The sequence below is a fragment of the Acanthochromis polyacanthus genome, chromosome 17 (assembly GCF_021347895.1).
Source record: "Acanthochromis polyacanthus isolate Apoly-LR-REF ecotype Palm Island chromosome 17, KAUST_Apoly_ChrSc, whole genome shotgun sequence".
NCBI lineage: Eukaryota > Metazoa > Chordata > Actinopteri > Pomacentridae > Acanthochromis > Acanthochromis polyacanthus.
Window position 1 is genome coordinate 27,181,920 of NC_067129.1, and position 20,929 is coordinate 27,202,848.

Sequence of the window (20,929 nt, forward strand, 5' to 3'; positions counted from 1 at the left end):
AATATTGAGATCCGTGATAACGTATTCTCTGATCATACACCTGTGATTTTTAATGTCGGCTTTTCATGTGCTGTACTTAAATCTAGCGCTCCTGCTCTTCACTGTCGGGTCTTTAACTCCCTCTCTGCCGGCCAGTTCTCTGCTGCTTTTAATCTGCTGTGCGTCCCCTCTAGTCTATCCTCTATGGATACAGAAGAACTCGGCTCATGGTTTCATTCTACCTGTCAGGGTATTTTGAACTCCGTGGCTCCTTTAAAGACTGCACATCGTAGAGCAAAATTGGAGCCCTGTTTCAACGACGCAACTAGAGCAGCCAGGAAGGCTTGTTTTGAATTTTGAAAGACTGCTGGAGAGACTATCAGACTGTGGTTAAGGAAGCCAAAAGGACTCACTTAGCTGGAGTCATTGAGTCAAACCGTTGGAACCCTCGAGTTTTATTTAATACCATTGACTCTGCTTTAAATGTTCCCAAGCCTGTTTGCCAGGAAGCATCCGTGGAACTATGCATCAACTTTCAGGAGTTTTTTATTGATAAAGTTGTTAGCACAAGGGCTCTGATCTCAGCTCCTGCCGTCGACCCCTCTGACTCTGTCTGTTGCCCGGCTGGGCTCGATAAATTTGAGTCTGTTACTCTGTCGTCTTTAACAGACATTGTGGGCCACATAAAGCCACCAGGGTCCCCTCATGACTCCATCCCACCTCATTATTTAAATGAGGGTTTTCCATGTATTGGGCAGTCAGTCTTAACCGTCATTAACAGCTGTCTGTCCACTGGCGTGGTCCCCACTAGTTTTAAACACGCTGTAGTCCAACCACTGCTTAAGAAACCTGGCCTTGACACCACAGTTTTATCTACCTTCAGACCAATCTCCAAGCTGCCCTTTCTTTCCAAAATTTTAGAGAAAGTTGTTCATGCCCAGCTGAAGTCCTTTTTAGATGAGCACAAGGAAAGGAGATAAGGAGACTTGGTAGTGGAATGAGGAGGTGCAGGAGTGGATCCAGAGAAAGAGGTTAGCTAAGAAGAAGTGGGACACTGAGAGGACTGAAGAGAGTAGACAGGAGTACAGGGAGATGCAGCGTAAGGTGAAAGTAGAGGTGGCAAAGGCCAGACAAGGGGCTTACGATGACTTGTATGCTAGGTTGGACAGTAAGGAGGGAGAGACTGATCTGTACAGGTTGGCAAGGCAGAGAGACAGAGATGGGAAGGACGTGCAGCAGGTTAGGGTGATAAAGGATAAGGATGGAAGTGTGTTGACAGGTGCCAATAGTGTGATGGGAAGATGGAAAGAGTACTTTGAAGAGTTGATGAACGAGGAAAATGAGAGAGAACAAAGAGTAGAAGAGGTGACTGTTGTGGACCAGGAAGTAGCAAAGATTAGTAAGGATGAAGTGAGGAGGGCATTGAAGAGGATGAAGAGTGGAAAGGCACTTGGTCCTGATGATATACCTGTGGAGGTATGGAAGTGTCTCGGAGAGGTAGCAGTAGAGTTTCTGACTGGGTTGTTCAACAGGATCTTAAATAGTGAGAAGATGTCTGAGGAATGGAGAAGTGTGCTGGTGCCCATCTTTAAGAACAAGGGAGATGTGCAGAGTTGTGGCAACTACAGAGGAATAAAGCTGATGAGCCACATGATGAAGCTATGGGAAAGAGTAGCTGAAGCTAGACTAAGGGCAGAGGTGAACATCTGTGAGCAGCAGTATGGTTTCATGCCAAGAAAGAGTACAACAGATGCAATATTTGCTTTGAGGATGTTGATAGAGAAGTACAGAGAAGGTCAGAAGGAGCTGCATTGTGTCTTTGTAGATCTGGAGAAAGCTTCTGACAGGGTGCCCAGAGAGGAACTGTGGTTTTGTATGAGGAAGTCTGGAGTGGCAGAGAAGTATGTTAGAGTGGTGCAGGACATGTATGAGGACTGTAAGACAGTGGTGAGGTGTGCTGTAGGAGTAACAGAGGAGTTCAAGGTGGAGGTGGGAGTACATCAGGGATCAGCTCTGAGCCCCTTCTTGTTTGCTATGGTGATGGACAGGATGACAGACGAGGTTAGAGAGGAGTCTCCATGGACTATGATGTTTGCAGATGACATTGTGATCTGTAGTGAGAGCAGGGAACAGGTGGAGGAGAAGCTAGAGGCGTGGAGGTTTGCCCTGGAAAGGAGAGGAATGAAGGTTAGCCGCAGCAAGACGGAGTATCTGTGTGTGAATGAGAGGGACCCAAGTGGAAGAGTGAGGTTACAGGGAGAAGAGATCAAGAAGGTGGAGGATTTTAAGTACTTAGGGTCAACAGTCCAGAGCAATGGAGAGTGTGGAAAAGAGGTGAAGAAGCGTGTACAGGCAGGCTGGAACGGCTGGAGAAAAGTGTCAGGTGTGATGTGTGATAGAAGAGTTTCAGCTAAAATGAAAGGAAAGGTTTACAAAACTGTGGTGAGACCAGCCATGTTGTTTGGTCTGGAGACAGTGTCCCTGAGGAAAAGACAGGAGGCAGAGCTGGAGGTAGCAGAACTGAAGATGCTGAGGTTCTCTTTGGGAGTGACCAGGATGGATAGGATCAGGAATGAGGACATCAGAGGGACAGCACATGTTAGAGGCTTTGGAGATAAAGTCAGAGAGGCCAGACTGAGATGGTTCAGACATGTCCAGAGGAGAGAGAGTGAATATATTGGTAGAAGGATGCTGAGTTTCCCACTGCCAGGCAGGAGGCCTAGAGGAAGACCAAAGAGGAGGTTTATGGATGTGGTTAAAGAGGACATGAAGGTAGTTGGTGTGAGAGAAGAGGATGCAGCAGGTTAGATGGAGGCAATTGATTCGCTGTGGCGACCCCTGAAGGGAAAAGCCGAAAGGAAAAGAAGAAGAAGACAATGTATTGGAGGTTTTTCAGTTTGGTTTTAAGACTCTGCATAGCACGGAGTCAGCATTGCTGCGTGTTGTTAATGATGTTCTCCTGGCAAGCGACTCTGGGGATTATGTGCTTCTTGTTCTTCTGGATTTAACTGCTGCATTTGACACAGTGGACCACAATATCTCGCTTGCAGCACTCGGTGGGCATTAGTGGTAGTGCACTGCAGTGGTTTAGGACCTGTTTGACTGACAGAACTATGAGTGTGAGCCTTGATATCTTTGAATCCCCCCTGCTCCATTGTCTTTTGGAGTCCCACAGGGTTCAATTTTAGGGCCTCTCCTTTTTTCCTTATACCTACTTCCTATGGGATCCATCCTCAGGAAGCACGACATCGCCTTCCATTTTTATGTGGATGACACACAAATTTATGTGCCGTTGAAAAAGAAAGACTGTCAATCGGTCACACCACTTCTGTCCTGTCTTGATGACATTAAAGCCGAGATGGCCTCAAATTTTCTATGTTTTAATGAAAAGAAAACTGAGGTAATGGTGTTCGGTCCCAGTGGCCCTTGTGAGTCTCCCCCTGTTGACTTGGTCTTCCTGGCTCACTATGTTAAGCCAGTGGTTTCCAACCTGGGTTTTAAAAAGGACTCTGATTTTAAACTTGACCATCAAATCAGTGCCGTGGTGAAGGCTAGCTTCTTTCACCTGCGACAGTTAGCCAAGGTGAAGCCCTTTTCTAACACCAGAGCACTTTGAGATGGTCATCGATGTTTTTAATACTACCAGACTGGATTATTGTGATTCACTGTACCTTGGAGCCAGCCAGTCTGCCCTAGCACGTCTCCAGTGTGCTCAAAATGCTGCTGCCCGTCTTTTTACCAGCACTCAAAAATATGAGCACATTACACCTGTTTTAGCCTCCCTCCATTGGCTCCCCGTGCGCTTTAGGGTTGATTTTAAGGTTCTTTTGTTTCTAAAGCTGTAAATGGTCTGGTCCCTCCCTACCTCTCTGAGGTGCTCCATCCTCATGCATCCTCACGAACCCTCAGATCAGCTGCTTCTGGAGGTTCCAAGGTCTAGGTGGAAGCTCAGAGGAGATAGAGCCTTCTCTGTTGCTGCTCCCAGATTGTGGAATAATCTCCCTTTGCACATCAGAGAGGTTCCCTCACTGTTGTTTTTTTAAAAGAAAACTTAAGACCTATTTTTATTCACTGGCTGTTAACACAGCATGAGACTCTGCTTATGTTTTATTGTGCTGCTGTCTAAATGTGTGTATGTTTTATTTACTGTTTTAATTTTTTATTAAATTTTTTATTGTACAGCATTTTGTTTCAGCAGCTGCTGTTTTAACCCTTTAAGCTTCAGTCAATTCCAGCCGTTTTTCAGTACAAAAAAATCGCTAATATTCTATTTTTAAATTAAAAAAATGACGAAAAATACGGGGAATATTGGACGCACATCGCGAGGTGCATTTCCTTGAAAACGACCGATTCGTGGATTTTATACCGACTTCAGGACATGTTTTGGACAAAATAGTTTACTGGCTTGTGTTGTCTGGATGTAAAAGGTTGGATTATGGCCGTTTTTTGTGGAATCTTTTTTTCTGTGTGTAATAATGAACCCGGAAATGTGAGTCGTGCTGTGTATGTTGAAGCCGTGTATAGAGAACGGATGGATGAATATTCGTTTTTGTCGGACAAATGTGTTTTTCTCACCCGCTGTGGTAATCGCATCTGAAAGTGGTTTATACCGGCGGATTCATGAGAATCTAAGCTTTCCATCGGCGTATAGTGTTTGTATAATGGGGTTTGCAGCCGTCGGACATTCTTGAAATTCCTATGCAAATTAGTAGGTGTACCGCTGGCGGTACACTTACGACGCACTGAAGCGTAAAGGGTTAAAGTGCTTTATAAAGTTGAGTTGAGAGTTGAGTTGAGGAAACCTGTGTAGCCAAACTAAAACTGGACTGACATTTTCCCCTTTCTTTGTTCCTGTTAGAAACCAGCAGCAGTGTTTAGGACAAGAAGAGAATCTGATCCAGACCACATCCAGAGGTCTAGAGTAGTCTAGTCTAGATTTGATGATCCTGGTAAATAAATCTGGACATCATCTGCAAAACAGTGAAAGGACATGTTACGTCTTTTAATAATGGACCCCAGGGGAAACATGTACACAGAAAACAGTAAGGGTTAAAACTAGACCCCTGGGGAACCCCTCAGGAGAGAGGGGGCCGTCTAGAAGGAGTAACACCGAGCAGAATGGATAAACTTCTGTCTGTCACATAAGACTTGAACCAGTTCAGAGCTGTGCCTTTAATGTCCACACCCTGTTCCAGACTGGATAGGAGAATAGTGTGGTTAGTCAAATCTAAAAGCAGTTAAACAGCAGCAGTTAAGAAAAGATAATTAAAATCTCTAATAAGAGTCATTTCAGTACTGTGGCTTAAAACCAGACTGAAGCTTTTCATACTAAGATCATCTCAGAATGTTTGCCGTTGGTTAAAACCAGCTCTCTCTGAGACATTAGATATAAACAGTTTAGAAATGGGTCTAAAATAGAGAGAACTGAGGGGTCCAGGTTCTTCTTTAAAAGAGATTGCAGCATGTTTAAAAGCAGCTGGAACATTTCCTGAGCTCAGAGATGTGTTAACTAGATGTAAAATACCTGACCCAACAGTGTTTAAACATCTTTCAATGAACAGGCAGGAATAGTAGGATGGAGATAATTGACGATGTCGGATAGGGCTGTGAATGTAATCAGCTGAAACTTCTGGAAGACAGCTGGACTTAGTGAAGGGACAGAGGGGTCAGTGAGAAGTGAAATAGGTGGAAAACTGAGACTAGAAATGTTGTCACTAAAAAATTTCAGGAAGTTTTCACACAGCGATATTGATGGGACAACTTGATCAGATTCATGAGGGTTGACAAAGCAGTTAAAAACATTAAAAAGAACCTGTGGCAGTTACTGGCTACAAGGTCAGACAAATATTTCCTTTAACAGCCCTGTGGTATTTAAATAGTGAGTACTGTAAGATTTCAAAAGAGACTTATAGTTTGTCTTTTTTCCATTTTCTCTCAGCACATTGAAGAGAACGAGTGTTTTCAATCAGCCAGGGCTCAGAAACTGTTATAGCTTATTTAAACCTTGAAGGTGCAACAGAGTCTAAGATCTCAGTGCAAGTATTGTTAAACAAGGAGGTGAGCTCGTCAGTGCTGAGATCACCATCATCCAGGAGCAGCTTGCCTTTCCCCCGATAGTCCTCCAGGACCCCTGCCTGCTCGGGTCTACCCGGCCACCACTCCCCTAACCTTAACCCTAAATGCCATGAGCGCCAGCATGAGCCTCACATGACTGTCGCTCCTCTGTTGTGAGTTATGTCTGTAGAATAATTGTTACATTATTATTATTACTTTGTAAATAAACCTATTGAACACAGTCAGCCTGCCACCTGCTGGGTGTGTCTCTCACTTTGGATGTGATTGTAAACACTGCTGAGTCTTTAAAGGCAGCAGAAAACTGAGAAGCAGTTGACGGGTTCACCACATGGACAGAACATATGTGAGTGCTGGTGGAGGCCGCTGAGCAGAAAGATCTTCTTTTAGGAACCGTCTCTGTGGAACATCTGTCTGGAATCATTCCTGTACAGTAAAACCTCCTTCAAGAATCGTCTCTGTAGACTGCTGTTTGTTCTGGTCACTCTAAAGACTCAAAGGGCTGATTAGGGGTTCGGTGTGGAATATGTTCTCCTGAACAGGGTTCCTGCAGTGCAGACGTCTGTATACATGGAAGGGAGGTGTGGAAATGGTGGATCCTAAAACACAAACCATTCTTTTCCTTGGTCTTCATGATAGTTTGTGGTGTTTCTTCAGGTGTGTTGTCTGGTTGTGTTGTCTCTGCACTCTTTGCATTTGCTTCACTGTAAACATTTTAAACATCAATGCTGCAGTCGATCATGTTCATTCAAGTGCAAGAAGCCAAAGTTGTGATGAAGATCAGCGTTGGCTAAGTTTTGCAGCCCTGTGTGACAGTTCATGTTTAAACTGGCACTAATGTTATGCTCTTGTTTTTGCTTTTTTTCAGTCTGCTGATGTTGCTGAGAAATTTGAAGAGCTTTTGGATAAGTACCAAATCAAGGAGGCTGAAAGTGAAGAGAGCGACCTGGAAGACAGGATGAAGACACTCCAAAATGAGCTCACACAGAAATATTTCCAAGAGCACCAGATCCCTGTTTGGTCACTGCTGGCTTTGGACCAGGCAACCGGCTATATAGATCTGTCTCTGACGAAGAGGCTCAGTGTCCTGGAGGCAGTGGTGAAGGTAACCCTGGAAGGCAGCGACGATTTTGAAGACATCCAAGACAAGAAGCTTGAATTCCTCCTCAGTTTACAAGAACAGCTACATGCTGAGAATCCAACACTGGCCCAACAGGTTTTGGTAAATGTTCTGAAGGTGACTCCACAGCTGACCGCAGCAGCAAAGGAGATCCTCAGTCACATCCTCTTCAACAAGATCTGGACACCAAAGGAAATCAAGCTTTTCACTGGGAGGGCCCTGAGCCATGATCAGAAGACAGTGACGGAGATCCTTCACAGAGTTTGCACCTACAGCTTAAACTGCATCACGGCCCTCACTGCTCTGAATGAGGAACGTCCACTGGACTACATCCAGGACTGCGTGTCCGATGAGCTGGACAAAGACGTGGATACTGTCCTGAATGAAATGCAGGACAAAAACTACCCAGAGGATCTCCTGAGGCTGCTGGGACATGTGTTGAGGTCTGTTGAAAAAGAATTGCACACCAAAGAAGTACACCAGAGTATGGACATTACAGCCATGATGACTGAATGTAAAACAAAGATTGTGTCACTTGATTTGTCGGCGCCTGACGTCGATGTTCTGAAGAGAGTGTTGGTTGTGTTGTCCATCGCTGTGAAGAAGTGCACCACGTTAGATTGCAGTGGTGGAAGAGTTGAAGGCTACTTCCCGAGACTCTCTCAGCTGGCAGCATTACTGCTGCTGCTGCTGCCGCAGCTCCAAGAAAAACGAGGCTGTCTTCTGGAAATCGGCACCGGGGAGGGCAAGACGTGCATCTTAGCCATGTTTGCCACCATCCAGGCCACCCGAGGTGCAAAGGTGGACATCGTGACAAGCTCCCCTCTGCTAGCGATCCGTGATCAAGAAGAATGGAGTAAATTATTCGATATGTTTGGTGTGACATCATCCATCGTGCCTCCACCAAATATATATAACTGCTCTGCGCTGATTAAGGAAGCGTACAGCCGGCAGGTGGTTTATGGAACTGTGGGAACATTTGCAGCCGATGCACTGAGGCAGGAGTTTGAGAAGAAAACGACTCGAGGCTCCAGGAAGTTTGACTGTGTGATTGTGGACGAGGTGGACTTCATGACGCTGGACAGTGGAGTCCAAGTGACGTTTCTGTCGCACCAAGCTAGCGGCTTGAGACACGTTGAGCAGGTCCTGGCCAGTATCTGGGCCCTAATATCCGCCTGCCGGCCAATAGAGCTGTTTGGGACGAGGGAGATCTGGTGGGGAACCGGGATCCAGCTCTTTCACAAGATCGCACTGCAGGCTGTGATTGGCTCTGAGTCTGAGGACTTTTCATCCAATGACATCCTGGTGATGGGTGTTAAAAAAGGGCTTTACTCTCAGCAGGACCTGGACGCATTTAACGAAGCAGAAAGTCAGACGGACACTGACGGCTGTGAAGAGACCAAGCGGGAAGCCATCAAGAAAATAATGGCCAATGTTGGACCTGAAGAGCAGTACCAGCTGCTGAGTGAAGTCAGGATGATGACAGAAAACAGTGTGAACGTAGATTATTACATTCTAGAGAACAACCTGGCCAGACTATACAGGGAGGAGTCTCATGAAAAGTCAAACATCAGCATTCTTCTGCTGCAGAAAGGCCAAGCCTGTGAAATCATGTCCGAGGACTCCTTAATCGAAGCGACTGTTGACAAACTAAAGTCCAGAATTAAATACTCCCATGACTGTGACCTGGACTCCTTGGAGGAATCTAAAGGATTCATTGTGATCCCGTCTTTCTTGAAGAAATACATGGAGAATCAGTTGCCAGTTTTTGCTGAGAATGCCTTGAAAGCCATCCGGATGACACGAGGAAGAGAGTACATGATCGACAAAGCTCTAGAAGCTGACAGAGTGGACTCCAATGATGGAGACAGTCACAAGTATGATGCCATAATTCCTGTGGACTTTCAGGCCAGTGGAGTTCTAGAGAAAAACCGGCGCTGGGGTGATGGCCTGCAACAGTTCCTGGAGATGAAGCACCAGCTAGCGATTTCATCGCTGTCCAACGTCACAAATTACATGTCAAATGTCCATTTTTTCAAGAGGTACCTGAAAGGGAAAGGTATCTTCGGCGTCTCTGGGACATTAGGGGGCGATGCTGAGAAAGCTTTTCTGGAACGGCATTACAAAACAGCGTGCTATGTGATTCCTTCTCACCGGCAGAAAAAGCTGGTGGAGTTGCCAGCGGTGCAGGTGAGTGGAGAAAGGTGGATCCAGGTGATCTGTGAATCTGCATGGAGAGCTGCCGACAGGGGGCAGGTGGTGCTGATCATCTGTGAGGACGTCAAGACTGCAGACGAGCTGAAGGCAACGATGCACGGCAAACGAAGCAAGGACATCACCATGTACACTATCAGCGAGAAGCACAATATCGAGAAACGGAAATTCGACCCTGGAAACATCATCATCGCCACAAACCTTGGCGGCCGTGGGACGGACATCCACGTCCAACACCAAGTGAATGAGTGCGGAGGCCTCTTTGTTCTCCTCACGTACTTTCCTGGAAGTCAGCGGGTGGAGAGGCAGGTGTTCGGACGCACTGCCCGCAAAGGAAACCCAGGGATGGTGCAGATGATCCTGAACCGCGACCGTCTGGCAGCGGCGTATCAGGCCCAGTCAGCCGAAACCATGAGGCAGCTCAGGGAGGAGCATGAAGTGAGCCGGTTAGCCAGCATGGAAAGAGATGAGCTCTTTGAAATTAACTTGAAGGAAACATTGTTTTCTAGATTTTGCGAGTTCCTTGCTGACTTTGACAAAAACTTCACACATGAAGAGAGGCGAGACCTCACACAAATAAAAGTGAAGGACATCCCGGAGTGCTTTAAGAGCCACTGCTGCAAGTTTGACTATCAGACTGCACTGAACGCTCTAAAAGAGTCGTGGGCTTTGTGGCTCATCTTCCATGAAGGGCACATCAGTCGGCATAAAGACATCGTTATGCTGAGCAAAAACCTCATCAGACACTTGGAGGATACTGCAAAAGACGTCCTGCACGGCAGAAGCAACAACTTCTACGACTACATTCAACAGGCAAAATGCAGAACCGACTTGTACTGCATTGACAAACACCAATGTGACTACGGAGCGATAACTTACTGGAAGAGTGCTGCAAAGTGTGACCCTTTCTACAGCGCCGTGGCTCTTTATAACCAAGCGTACATCAACATGAACCTCGCAAACAAAGGCTACAAAGCTGAGGCTAAGAGATTACTGGAGGAGGCCAAGACTGCGGTGGACGTCTTTCTGTCAGAATCTACCAACACGATGATGTTCTGCAACCTGTCAGTGACCAGCGACTTTGAACCGCACCACAAAAACAGTAACCTGCAGGCACAAATGACCGCCAGGATGAACATCTTCAAAGCCTGGAAGGGATACATTGAAAATGCAGTGGCAGTTCTGGAAAAGCTTGAAAGCAACAAAAAGGAGGCAGTCGTTGAGGAGACTACCGTGTACAACCTTTCAAAAAACAAGGATCCCATCACAACTCATGAGCTGTTGGTCCTCTACGAGTACGGCCTCGGCATCGTTTTTGAGGTCAAAAAGAAGCCAGAGTTCTCCTATGACGCGCTCGCGTGTTTCCTTCTGGGCGTGTTTCAGGTGGCAGCAGGTGTTCTTGTTTGTGCTCTTTCCGGCGGAGTGGCCAGCCAGTTTGGACTTGGACTGATCAATGAGGGTGTGTCCGACATGATTCAAGGGATCAAAGGCATGATACAGGGAACCTTCGACTGGGCCGAGTGGGCCATCGCCAAAGCTATCAGCATCACGGTGTCACTGGTCTTCAGTGGACTCAGCCGACTCAGGAAAGCTGCGAGTGCGGTGCGTAGTGGGACCAAGGGTCTGATGGCTGGTGCAAAGTGCAGCTCCTTCACCATGAAACAGTGTTTGAAACATGCAGGCAAGTACGCCGTTCAAGAGCTGGGGAAGCAGGGATGCATGACTGCTGTGGGCTATGCTATCGACAAGGGACTGAACGCTGTGTTCCAAAAAGCTCTCCATGATCACTTCAAGAAGAAGACGACTTCCCTGATTAAAGCCAACAGAAGCCTGGACACTGCCCTGAATGATCTGGTTTGCTCCGGAGTGCCAAAGACGGCCATGGAAAATGGGATGACTGACTACAGAATTGATGAGGATTGTAAGGAATCTATGCATCAGTCAGTGAACATGTTGACCAGCAGAGTGATTCCTGACCTGATGATGGACTGCACCACAGTCATGAAGGCTCTCAACACACTTTCAGAGGTGTGTGGTACTGTAACAAAGCACATACAGAGCGAGAAGGCAGCTGGGACAATGCAGCATGTGATGAAGGGTTTGGAAATTACTAAATATGCTACAATGTCAGTACAAATACTGCAGTCGTACCCCACAAAGGAGGTCATCAATGACACCTTTGTCCCTAAATTTTTAGAAAGCATGAAGTCATTGACACAAGAGAAGTACGACCGTGACGGACGGCACAAACTGCCGAACGTGAAGCGCTTGAAAGAGGAGCTCCTGGAAGCCATCACAGAGAGTGTTTCCAGCGAATTCATCAGTGCCTGTTCCAGACACATGACCGCCCTCACGAACAAAGCCTGCATGGCTAAAGTGACCTTTGCTGCTGGCAGCGCCGTCAGCAACCTTCTCGGCAGGACCGACACCCAGAGCTTCTTCACCAACCAGGTGTACAAGCACCAGGTGAGACAGACCTTCAAGAGTCGCTGCCAGGACCTGCCCGAAGCAGAGAAGAGAGACTTGCAGTGTTATGCTGACGACATCTGTGACGTCAACCATCCAGCCACGGAGGTGGACATCCTCGTCCTCACCCAGAGCGAAGCCCTGCAGGGCAAAGGCATCAAGCTGATCGTGGTGGACAAAGATGGGAAGAAGCTCTCCCAGGATTATTATCCGGGGACGGACGCGTCGGCCGGAGACATCGTCCTGCAGCTGAGGAAGGAGCCGGAAAACCCCCAGCGGTGAGTGAACCTCTGCCAGTGTGGTCATGGAGGAAACAACAGAGTAGAAATGCTGCAGTATTGGAGAAAGAATACCGGTACAGAACAGTATTAGTACACCAAGAGTGCAGAAAATATAGCAGTACATCATAAAAAATATTCCAGTACAGGAGAAAAATTACTACATTACTGCAGGAAAACAATGATCGTGATGGTGATGATGATGATGATGGTGATGGTGGTGATGATGATGATGATGATGATGGTGATGATGATGGTGATGATGATGATGGTGGTGATGATGATGGTGATGATGATGATGATGGTGGTGATGATGGTGATGATGATGATGATGGTGGTGATGGTGATGATGATGATGGTGGTGATGATGATGATGATGATGGTGATGATGATGATGATGATGATGATGATGGTGATGATGATGATGATGGTGATGATGATGATGATGATGATGATGATGATGATGGTGATGATGATGGTGATGATGATGATGGTGGTGATGATGATGGTGATGATGATGGTGATGATGATGATGATGATGGTGATGATGATGGTGATGATGATGATGGTGATGATGATGATGATGATGATGGTGATGATGATGATGATGGTGGTGGTGATGATGGTGATGATGATGATGATGATGGTGGTGATGATGATGATGGTGATGATGATGATGGTGATGATGATGGTGATGATGATGATGGTGATGATGATGATGATGAAGAGTACTCCAATAAATGTACTTGGTTACTTTGTTGTTCAAATAATCTCTAGATCTTCAACCTTCTGAACGTCTGTGCTTCATGTTTTCTAGATCAGAGGAATTTTTCTCACAGAATATCAAACGGATCCGTTTAGAGCAGAGTCCGTCCACCGGACACTTTGAGATTGTGCGACTGGACGGTTCTGTTGAGCCGGCGTACTCCGAGGGTCATAACTGCCTGTATCATGCCGTCGCTCAGGCAACCAGCACAAACCCCAATACCAGAGAAGAGGCGGCGATCCTTCGCAACCAAGTCAGACAGACGGTAAGTTTCAGTGTTCGGCAAAAGAAAAGCACAAAATCACATCAGCTGTGTTCAACCTCTGAACTGCTTCTCATTTCCACCCACTGTGGACTCATTTCCTCTCACTGTGGACTCATTTCCACCCACTGTGGGCTCATTTCCACCCACTGTGGGCTCATTTCCACCCACTGTGGGCTCATTTCCACCCACTGTGGGCTCATTTTCACCCTCAGTCATCAGTAGATGCTGCAGTTTCAAGATGTCCTCTACACCTCACAGACATCATTAGATGTTTCCAGATGTTCCCTAAACGCTACACAGTCCTCAGTAGACGTTTCCAGATGTTCCTTAAACGCCTCACAGTCATCAGTACATGCTGCAGTTTCCAGATGTTCCCTAAACGCCTCACAGTCATCAGTAGATGCTACAGTTTGCAGATGTTCCATAAACGCCTCACTGTTCACTGTACAGAATATCTGACGGTCTGCAGTGTCGGCCGTGTCGCAGCGATCTGTGGCCATGTTTAAAATCCTACGTGTTGAAATGATCTCTGGTTGTTCTTCTCAGCTTCGGGATGATGTGGACCGATATGCTCCGGTCCTGAAGCTACAGAGAGAATACGAATTGTCGTACACTTCATCTGGAAAATACTTAATCATCGGAGGCTGCAGGAAGACCCGAAACGAGGCCAATGACCGGTATAAAGAGCACCTAAACACGACGCCACAGAACAATTTAACCGAGAACGATGCATCTGTGATCAAAACCTACAAGCTGGGAAGGGTCGGGACGCACAATGAGTAAGTTCTCCTCAAAACACTCCACCATAAACTCCATAAAATATAAAAACACACATAGTTTAGTTTTAGTCTGTATCACTTTTATTTGAACAGTTTTTACAGTATTTCACAAAACCAGGTTGAATTGACATGTCTAATGTAAAACAGCATTCATGAATTATAGAAGAATAGAACAGTTGAATTAAGTTCATTTTGTCGATATATACTATATGAAAGTGTTAACTTCTTTAAACCGACAATTCAGAAAAGTTTGTTACCTTGCTGACATGTTTCGACAGCTCCTGCTGTCTTCCTCAGAGCGTCATCTGATGTTTGGTGACGTGCCCTTTTTATCACGTGGTCAGTTTTGTCAAACTAACCACGCCTCCCACCGTCCGGTGGTCTCCGGAGGATGGTGTCCCAAGTGTGCGAGAGGATGTAGGCCCCCTCGTCCCGGAATAAGAAATCAGCCATCACAGACCACTGCAGAAGACAAAATCATGTTATGGACTGGGACAGGGGGAGGATTATCACTTCGGAGACTAATAAGCAGAGACGATGGATCAAGGAAGCCATTGAGATCAGGAAGCGGGCGGGCCACACCATGAACCGGGACGAGGGGGCCTACATCCTCTCGCACACTTGTGACACCATCCTCCGGAGACCACCGGACGGCGGGAGGCGTTTTTATCACATGGTCAGTTTGACAGATCTGTCAAAATCTGTCAAACTGACCACGTGATAAAAATTATAAAAGGGGCGGCCGCGGTGGGCCTGGGGATGGTGGGCCATGGGTTGGGCTCTTCTGCTGCCCTCTGTCCTCCCTCGCCTTTCCGCCCTCTGGTGTGTGGCGGCTGCGTGCCTTTTTGGTCGGCGGGTCTCTGGCTGCGGTTGCTGTGGGCCCCGGTCTTGGTGGCGGCTGCTCCTGGCTCGTCCTGCGCTGGAGGGTGCCTGGGAAACGGGGGTGCCTATTGCCCTTAGTGGCTCGCCCTCTGGGGAGAAGTTTTCTTCCCGACAGACCTCATCCCCGGACCCCTCACTTCCTCTGCACACTTTCACATGTGCTCATTGTGCTGGGTGTGGTGATGGGGGGCCATCTGAGTGGCCCCATCCACTGCACCCTCTGATGGCTCACCTCTCCAGTTTTAATTGCACTTAGTCACTAAAGACAGCAAAATATTGATAACACACACTGCATCTGGGGGACACAGCATGCCGTGTAAGGTGGGCGGGGTTGCTCGGGTAGGCGGGACCTCCCGTTGACCCCGCTCCCAGCACGGCCCATGCCGGGTGGCCGTCTGGGGTGGCCGGTTCCCCTGGCGATGTTGACCCTCTGCCTGGGGGGGTGGGGGTTGCCTCTTGGATGCCTGGGGCCCGGGGTCCTGTGCTGGGTCCGCTATGGGCCTCCAGCCCCTGGCGGGGTTGGCGGCCGCCGATCTTGGTCGCCTGGGGCCCGGCCCTGCTGGACATTGGGGGTCCTGGCCGGGTTCTCCCTCTGCCCCCTTCCGGGCCGGTCCGTGGTCGTCCTCGTGGTTTGGTGGCTCGGATCTCCGCTCTGGGATTGCTGCCGTCTCGCCTGGGTCTTGTGGGCTCTCGGGCCCGCTTCTGGCCTTCACGGAGGTCAGAGGTCATAGTTGCATGATCACAGTCACAATTGCACCGTACTCTGCATGTGGACATAGCAACCATGTTGTCTTGTGGGGAGTTAAGTTTGTCCTGGTGCTAAAATATCAAAAGACATGTTTCCTCAGTTTGTTTGTTTCACATAGATGATCTGAATAATTACTAACTGTGTTTCCTAACAAAACCCGTAGGATGCGTTCCGGTGTGTCTTTATTAAGGTGTACTAGCTTGTTGTCTGTTGTGTCGGTTTCAATTGAAAGATAATTGTATTCTTGCACTCTTCCTTTTTTCTTCACTATCCCCCCTTGTTGTTGTTTTTTTTCTTCTTTTCTCGTTTCTCTCTTCCTGCCTTTCCCCTGTCAGGTCCGGCAAATTTATGTATATTTAACTAATCAACAAGAATTCAAACTAAATAAATTACTGTACAGTATCAAGGGGAGTCTTATACTTACGAACTCCCCTTGGAAAAGCAAACTTGTATGGCACAATGCAGCAGCCAGATCCCCATTCTGCCTGCTCTGTTGCCGGACAGGACAAAAAAAAAAAGAAAGAAAAAATAAAAGGACACATCACCAAACGTCAGATGACGCTCTGAGGAAGACAGCAGGAGCTGTCGAAACATGTCAGCAAGGCAACAAACTTTTCTGAATTGTCGGTTTAAAGAAGTTAACAGTTTCATGAAGAATAGAACAGAAATACTTTTTTGATCCACAGCGTTGTTTCAGACCAGCTGCTCGAAGGTGACGTCTGTTTTATACAGTGTTCTAAAAAGAAGTGACCTTTTAGGTTGGACTGGAAATGAATGAAAGCTCACTCTGAATGTGTTTCTCCTCTGAAGTATAAAAGTTTTGAGGAAGGAGAACGGATCTGCCAACGTCAGACTGGACAACAACAACAACAACAGCAGCTCTCCGGTGAACGCCGATCACATCCCGCCCATCAACACCTTCCAGAAGGCCTCACAGATGCTGGACTGGAACCCCAGCGCCAGACAGGAACTCCAGCAGAAGAATCCCAAGCTCTACCAGATGATGGACTGCAAAGGAACCCATGGGCTCTGCAGAGAGGTTCTCACTCCACATCACCGGCTGGCCCTGACCACCGGCAACGGAGACGACGCTCACCTGATCAGGTGAGAATCACTGTTCTCAGGTACGAGCCGTCCCTTCAGAGAGCTGAGGTTCTGTTGTTCTACCTTGCAGGCAGACGCTGGCTGAGAAGTTTGTTCAAGGAGATGTGGTCACAGGGATGAAGATGTCGCTGATGGCGTCCAATCCAGAGGTTTCCCAGAGACTGATGAGGGATGCAGGTACAGAAACGTTTGGCTCGTTTGTCACCATGGAAACACTTTCATATCAAAGTAGAAATGATCAGAAGAAGCTGCTCAGCATCTAACAAAGTCTTCATCCTCCTGGAGGTTTCCTCCTTTAGAGCTTTTCAACATCCAATCAGGATCAATTTAATTTTGCTTTTCTGACAAGAACGTACAAAAAGACTCTTTTATGTCAAAGTGAGAAAGGATCTCCTCAAAATAACGGCAGTGCATTATAAAGATCAAAAGTAAAATCAGTGATTCCATCAGAGTTCTCCTCCTTCCAGTCTGTATTTAGTAGAAGAACCTTCAGGTCCATCATGGATCCTGTTGGTCTCCATCAGTCTGAACATCTGAACTTTCTCCTCCTTCTTCATAAACTGTTAAACTCTGTCAGGTTCCTCAGGGATCCTGATCAACAGAACCTTTCAGGTCCAGACTCTACCGGGCTTTGCAAAAGTTCTGTTACACAGTTTCATGATCTTTAGAGACGTTTACATGTCGTAGTGAAAAATTCCATAAAATAAACTGAAAGTTCTACCTTATAGGCAGGTGTCCTTAATACAATTTTTTTCTCCGGTGAAGTTGTATCAAGATGGAAGTCAAAAGAGTTGAGATATCTGCTCTCCTTCATGCTGGCCACAACAAGTCTGACAGAGCCAAACAGCTGAACATCAGCCGGATGACCGTCCACAGAGTCGCGGAGAGGCTCAAGAATGGTGAAGATCTTTCAGTGATCTTTCAAGAATGGTGAAGACCTGAAAGATCTTCACCATTCTTTAGCCTCTCCGCGACTCTGTGGACGGTCATCCGGCTGATGTTCAGCACGAAGGAGAGCAGATATCTCAACTCTTTTGACTTCCATCTTGATACAACTTCACCGGAGAACAAATTTGTATTAAGGACACCTGCCTATAAGGTAGAACTTTCAGTTTATTTAGTGGAATTTTTCACTCCGACATGTAAACGTCTCTAAAGATCATGAAACCGAGTGTAACAGAACTTTTGCAAAGCCCGGTAGTTCTCAGGTGGATGGAGGTCTGGACTCTGACTCCTCCAGAACTTCCTCCTTGTTGTCTTCAAACATCTCTGAGGATCTTTGTCTGTTTGCTTCAATTCATCGTCTGGATGGAAAACTGATCTTCTCTACGTCTCAGTTCTCTTCAGACTGCATCAGGTTGTCCTCCAGGATTTATTTACCCTCTACCTTTACCAGCCTTCAGGACCTGCTGCTGAGGAACACCGTGATGCTGCCTCGACCGTGCTTCACATGCTTCACAGTGGGGATGGTGTGTTTGTGATGATGTTCAGTGTTTGGTGTCCATCAAACGTATAATCTAGTATGATGGACATAAAGCTCCATCCTGGTCTCCTCAGACCAAAGAACCTTCTTCCAGGTGTCTTCAGAGTCTCCACATGTCTTCTGGTGAACTCTAGTCCACATTTAATTGGAGCTTTTTCCATCAGTCTTTCTCTTTGTCTTCATGAAGCTTTGACTGGTGAAGAACAGACAACAGTTGTTGGATGAACAGTCTGAAGCTGGAACTCCTTCAGAGGAGTCATAGGAGTCTTGGTGGCCTCTCTCTCTAGTCTCTTTCTCCTTTAGAGGAGTCATAGAGTCTTGGTGGCCTCCCTCTCTAGTATCTTTCTCCTTCAGAGGAGTCATAGAGTCTTGGTGGCCTCCCTCTCTAGTCTCTTTCTCCTTCAGAGGAGTCATAGAGTCTTGGTGGCCTCCCTCTCTAGTCTCTTTCTCCTTCAGAAGAGTCATAGGAGTATTGGTGGCCTCCCTCTCTAGTCTCTTTCTCCTTCAGAGGAGTCATAGAGTCTTGGTGGCCTCCCTCTCTAGTCTCTCAGGTCTTGAGGACGTCCTGCTCTAGTCACATTTGTTCATGTTCCATCTTCCTTCCATTTCTTCATGATGAATTTAACTGGACTCCAGGAGATCTTCAGGAACTTGAAATGTTCTTGTATCGTTCTGATGCTTTTCAACAACCTTTCCTCAGAGTTTCTTGGTTCTTCATGGTGTAGTTCTATGCTGGAGTTCTGATCCACCAGAGACTGGACCTTCAGATCCAGGATCTTTATCCTCCAATCACTGACCTCAGATCATCCATTAAGGACTTCTAGAACCATCCGGCTGCTCTGAGTTCAGTTAGAGTCTCTTCAAAGAGGGTTCAATCAGTTATTTTACATTTTATTTTTACACTAACTTTGTAAAAATACAAAGTGAATGATTCAGTGTTGAAAAAGCAATAAAAGGAGAAAGACCTCCAGCTGGGTCAACACTTTGTCCTGTAGATGAAGAACAGTTATTCCAACCGGCCAGAACAGAAGCGTCTGGTAGAATATCCTGATTCTAAGCTCAGAGTTGGTGGATTTTCCTGAAGGACCAAACATCAGAGATGATTGGAGGACCATCTGAAAGTTGAAAATCAGAAGATTCTTTCTGTTTTGATGGTGTCAGGCTGATCAGTGTCACTGTGGAGATGTTTAAAGAACAGTGGTTCAGACAGTGAACAGATTTCTGTGTTTAATGGATCAGCACTCCTCAGCACCAGTCCTGTTCTGTCTCTGTGACAGGAAGTCAAGGTTTTCTCAGGACTCTGATGTTAAATTAATGCAATATTCTGTGTGTCATCTCTGAATCTGATTGTTTCAGGACTCCCCCCTCGGCAAATCAAAAGAGAGAACGTGATCTCCAAAGAGGCGACTCGGCGTTACCATGACATCGGAGACAAACTGCTGGTGGAAAAATACTCTGAGATGGGAGTGATCGACCGGCAGGGAAAAGAAAGACTCAAAAAGTGGCTGAAAGACGGAAAACTTTACTCCACCAACACACCCGTATATCGCGAGCTGCTCAACAATCTCAGAGAGTTGAAAAAGAGTTGGGAAAATGAACAAGATTAACACAACAACATCATGATGCTGCCTCCACCGTGCTTCATCATGATACTGCCTCCACCGTGCTTCACATCAAGAGCTCCTCGACATTTAAACAAACTTAAAGAGAATCTGGACTTCAAGTGAACATGATGAAAAAAACAGAACAATATTTTGCACGAGTTTGTTTCTGGCATAAAATAATGATGATGATGTGAGTTTATATTGATGTGAAGTTCAGTGACAGAGACACCTGCTGGTCAATCTGAGGAAGTGCAGCAGCTTCACTGAACAGAGTGTCTGTGATTCCATGAATTTATCAACAGAATCTCTCAGTTATTGGTAAAATACGTTTTAAAATCTGATAAAGATTTATGGAATAAATCAGAATGAAATATGTGAATCAGGTTCATCTGGAGGTTTAGACCGACCTCCTTTCTTATCCACCTACCCATCAAACTGAATAAAGGATCAATATCTTTAAATACATGGTTTCCATGTCATTTAATTATTTATTTTTTTTACTTTATTAGTAGCATTACAAATAATAAAATGCAGATTATAAATCAGTACCATGGAGTAACTCATCCCCATAAAGAAAGGGTCTGGAAAAGGTTTGAAATTTAAAAGCAAAGACTCCAGGAAGAGCAGCCACAGGTAAACAGTCCAGTATCTAATGGTGATCTCATTTCAGCTTCATACATTATCATCCTATGTATCAAATTAATGCACAGCAGGAATTATGGCTTTGTGGATATCAGCTGTACCTCCACCCTCCTTTATTCTGATAACCCATTGATGTTTCAGTTTATGAATGAACAGCTGGTCCTGTTTAGTTCAGTCAACCCGAGTCAGTACAGCCCACCTCCAGTGATGTCATCATCATCCTCTACAGAAGCTGTTAATGAACCCATCAGGTCAAACACAGACTGTCCTCTAACAGAGACATGAGGTGAGAACCATGATCTGGTATGTTGTGATTCCACGCTACTTTCTTCATGAATGTGGGTTGCTATAGTTCAGGTGTGTTTCTGTATGGGGTTTCAGGTTCATTCTCCATGAGCCTCTAACTTTGAGCACCTCCAAAGGTCTCTGCACAGCCCTGCCTGCCTGCTTTATTTCTATAGCGCCATCTACAGGTCAAATTGTCTCTAGACGTTTTCCAGAACCCATATGAACCCCCAGAGCAGAAA

At 46.3% G+C, this 20,929-nt stretch overlaps 1 protein-coding gene across 1 annotated transcript; it reads left to right on the forward strand.

Annotated features, from left to right (window-relative positions):
• The first annotated feature begins 11,465 nt into the window (after positions 1-11,465).
• LOC127530550 (uncharacterized) lies at positions 11,466-20,221 on the forward strand. The gene is made up of 6 exons (XM_051937603.1): positions 11,466-12,129; positions 12,947-13,160; positions 13,707-13,939; positions 16,380-16,673; positions 16,744-16,850; positions 19,513-20,221. The coding sequence occupies exons 1-6, from the start codon at positions 11,477-11,479 to the stop codon at positions 19,761-19,763; spliced, it is 1,752 nt and encodes a 583-aa protein (XP_051793563.1). The 5' UTR covers positions 11,466-11,476; the 3' UTR covers positions 19,764-20,221.
• The last annotated feature ends 708 nt before the right edge of the window (positions 20,222-20,929 follow it).

Coding starts and splice junctions, on each gene's coding strand:
- LOC127530550 (XM_051937603.1), top strand. CDS start 11,477: ATGAAGGGTTTGGAAATTACTAAATATGCTACAATGTCAGTACAAATA. Junction 12,130..12,946: donor GAGCCGGAAAACCCCCAGCG/GTGAGTGAACCT, acceptor CATGTTTTCTAG/ATCAGAGGAATTTTTCTCAC. Junction 16,674..16,743: donor GACGACGCTCACCTGATCAG/GTGAGAATCACT, acceptor TCTACCTTGCAG/GCAGACGCTGGCTGAGAAGT.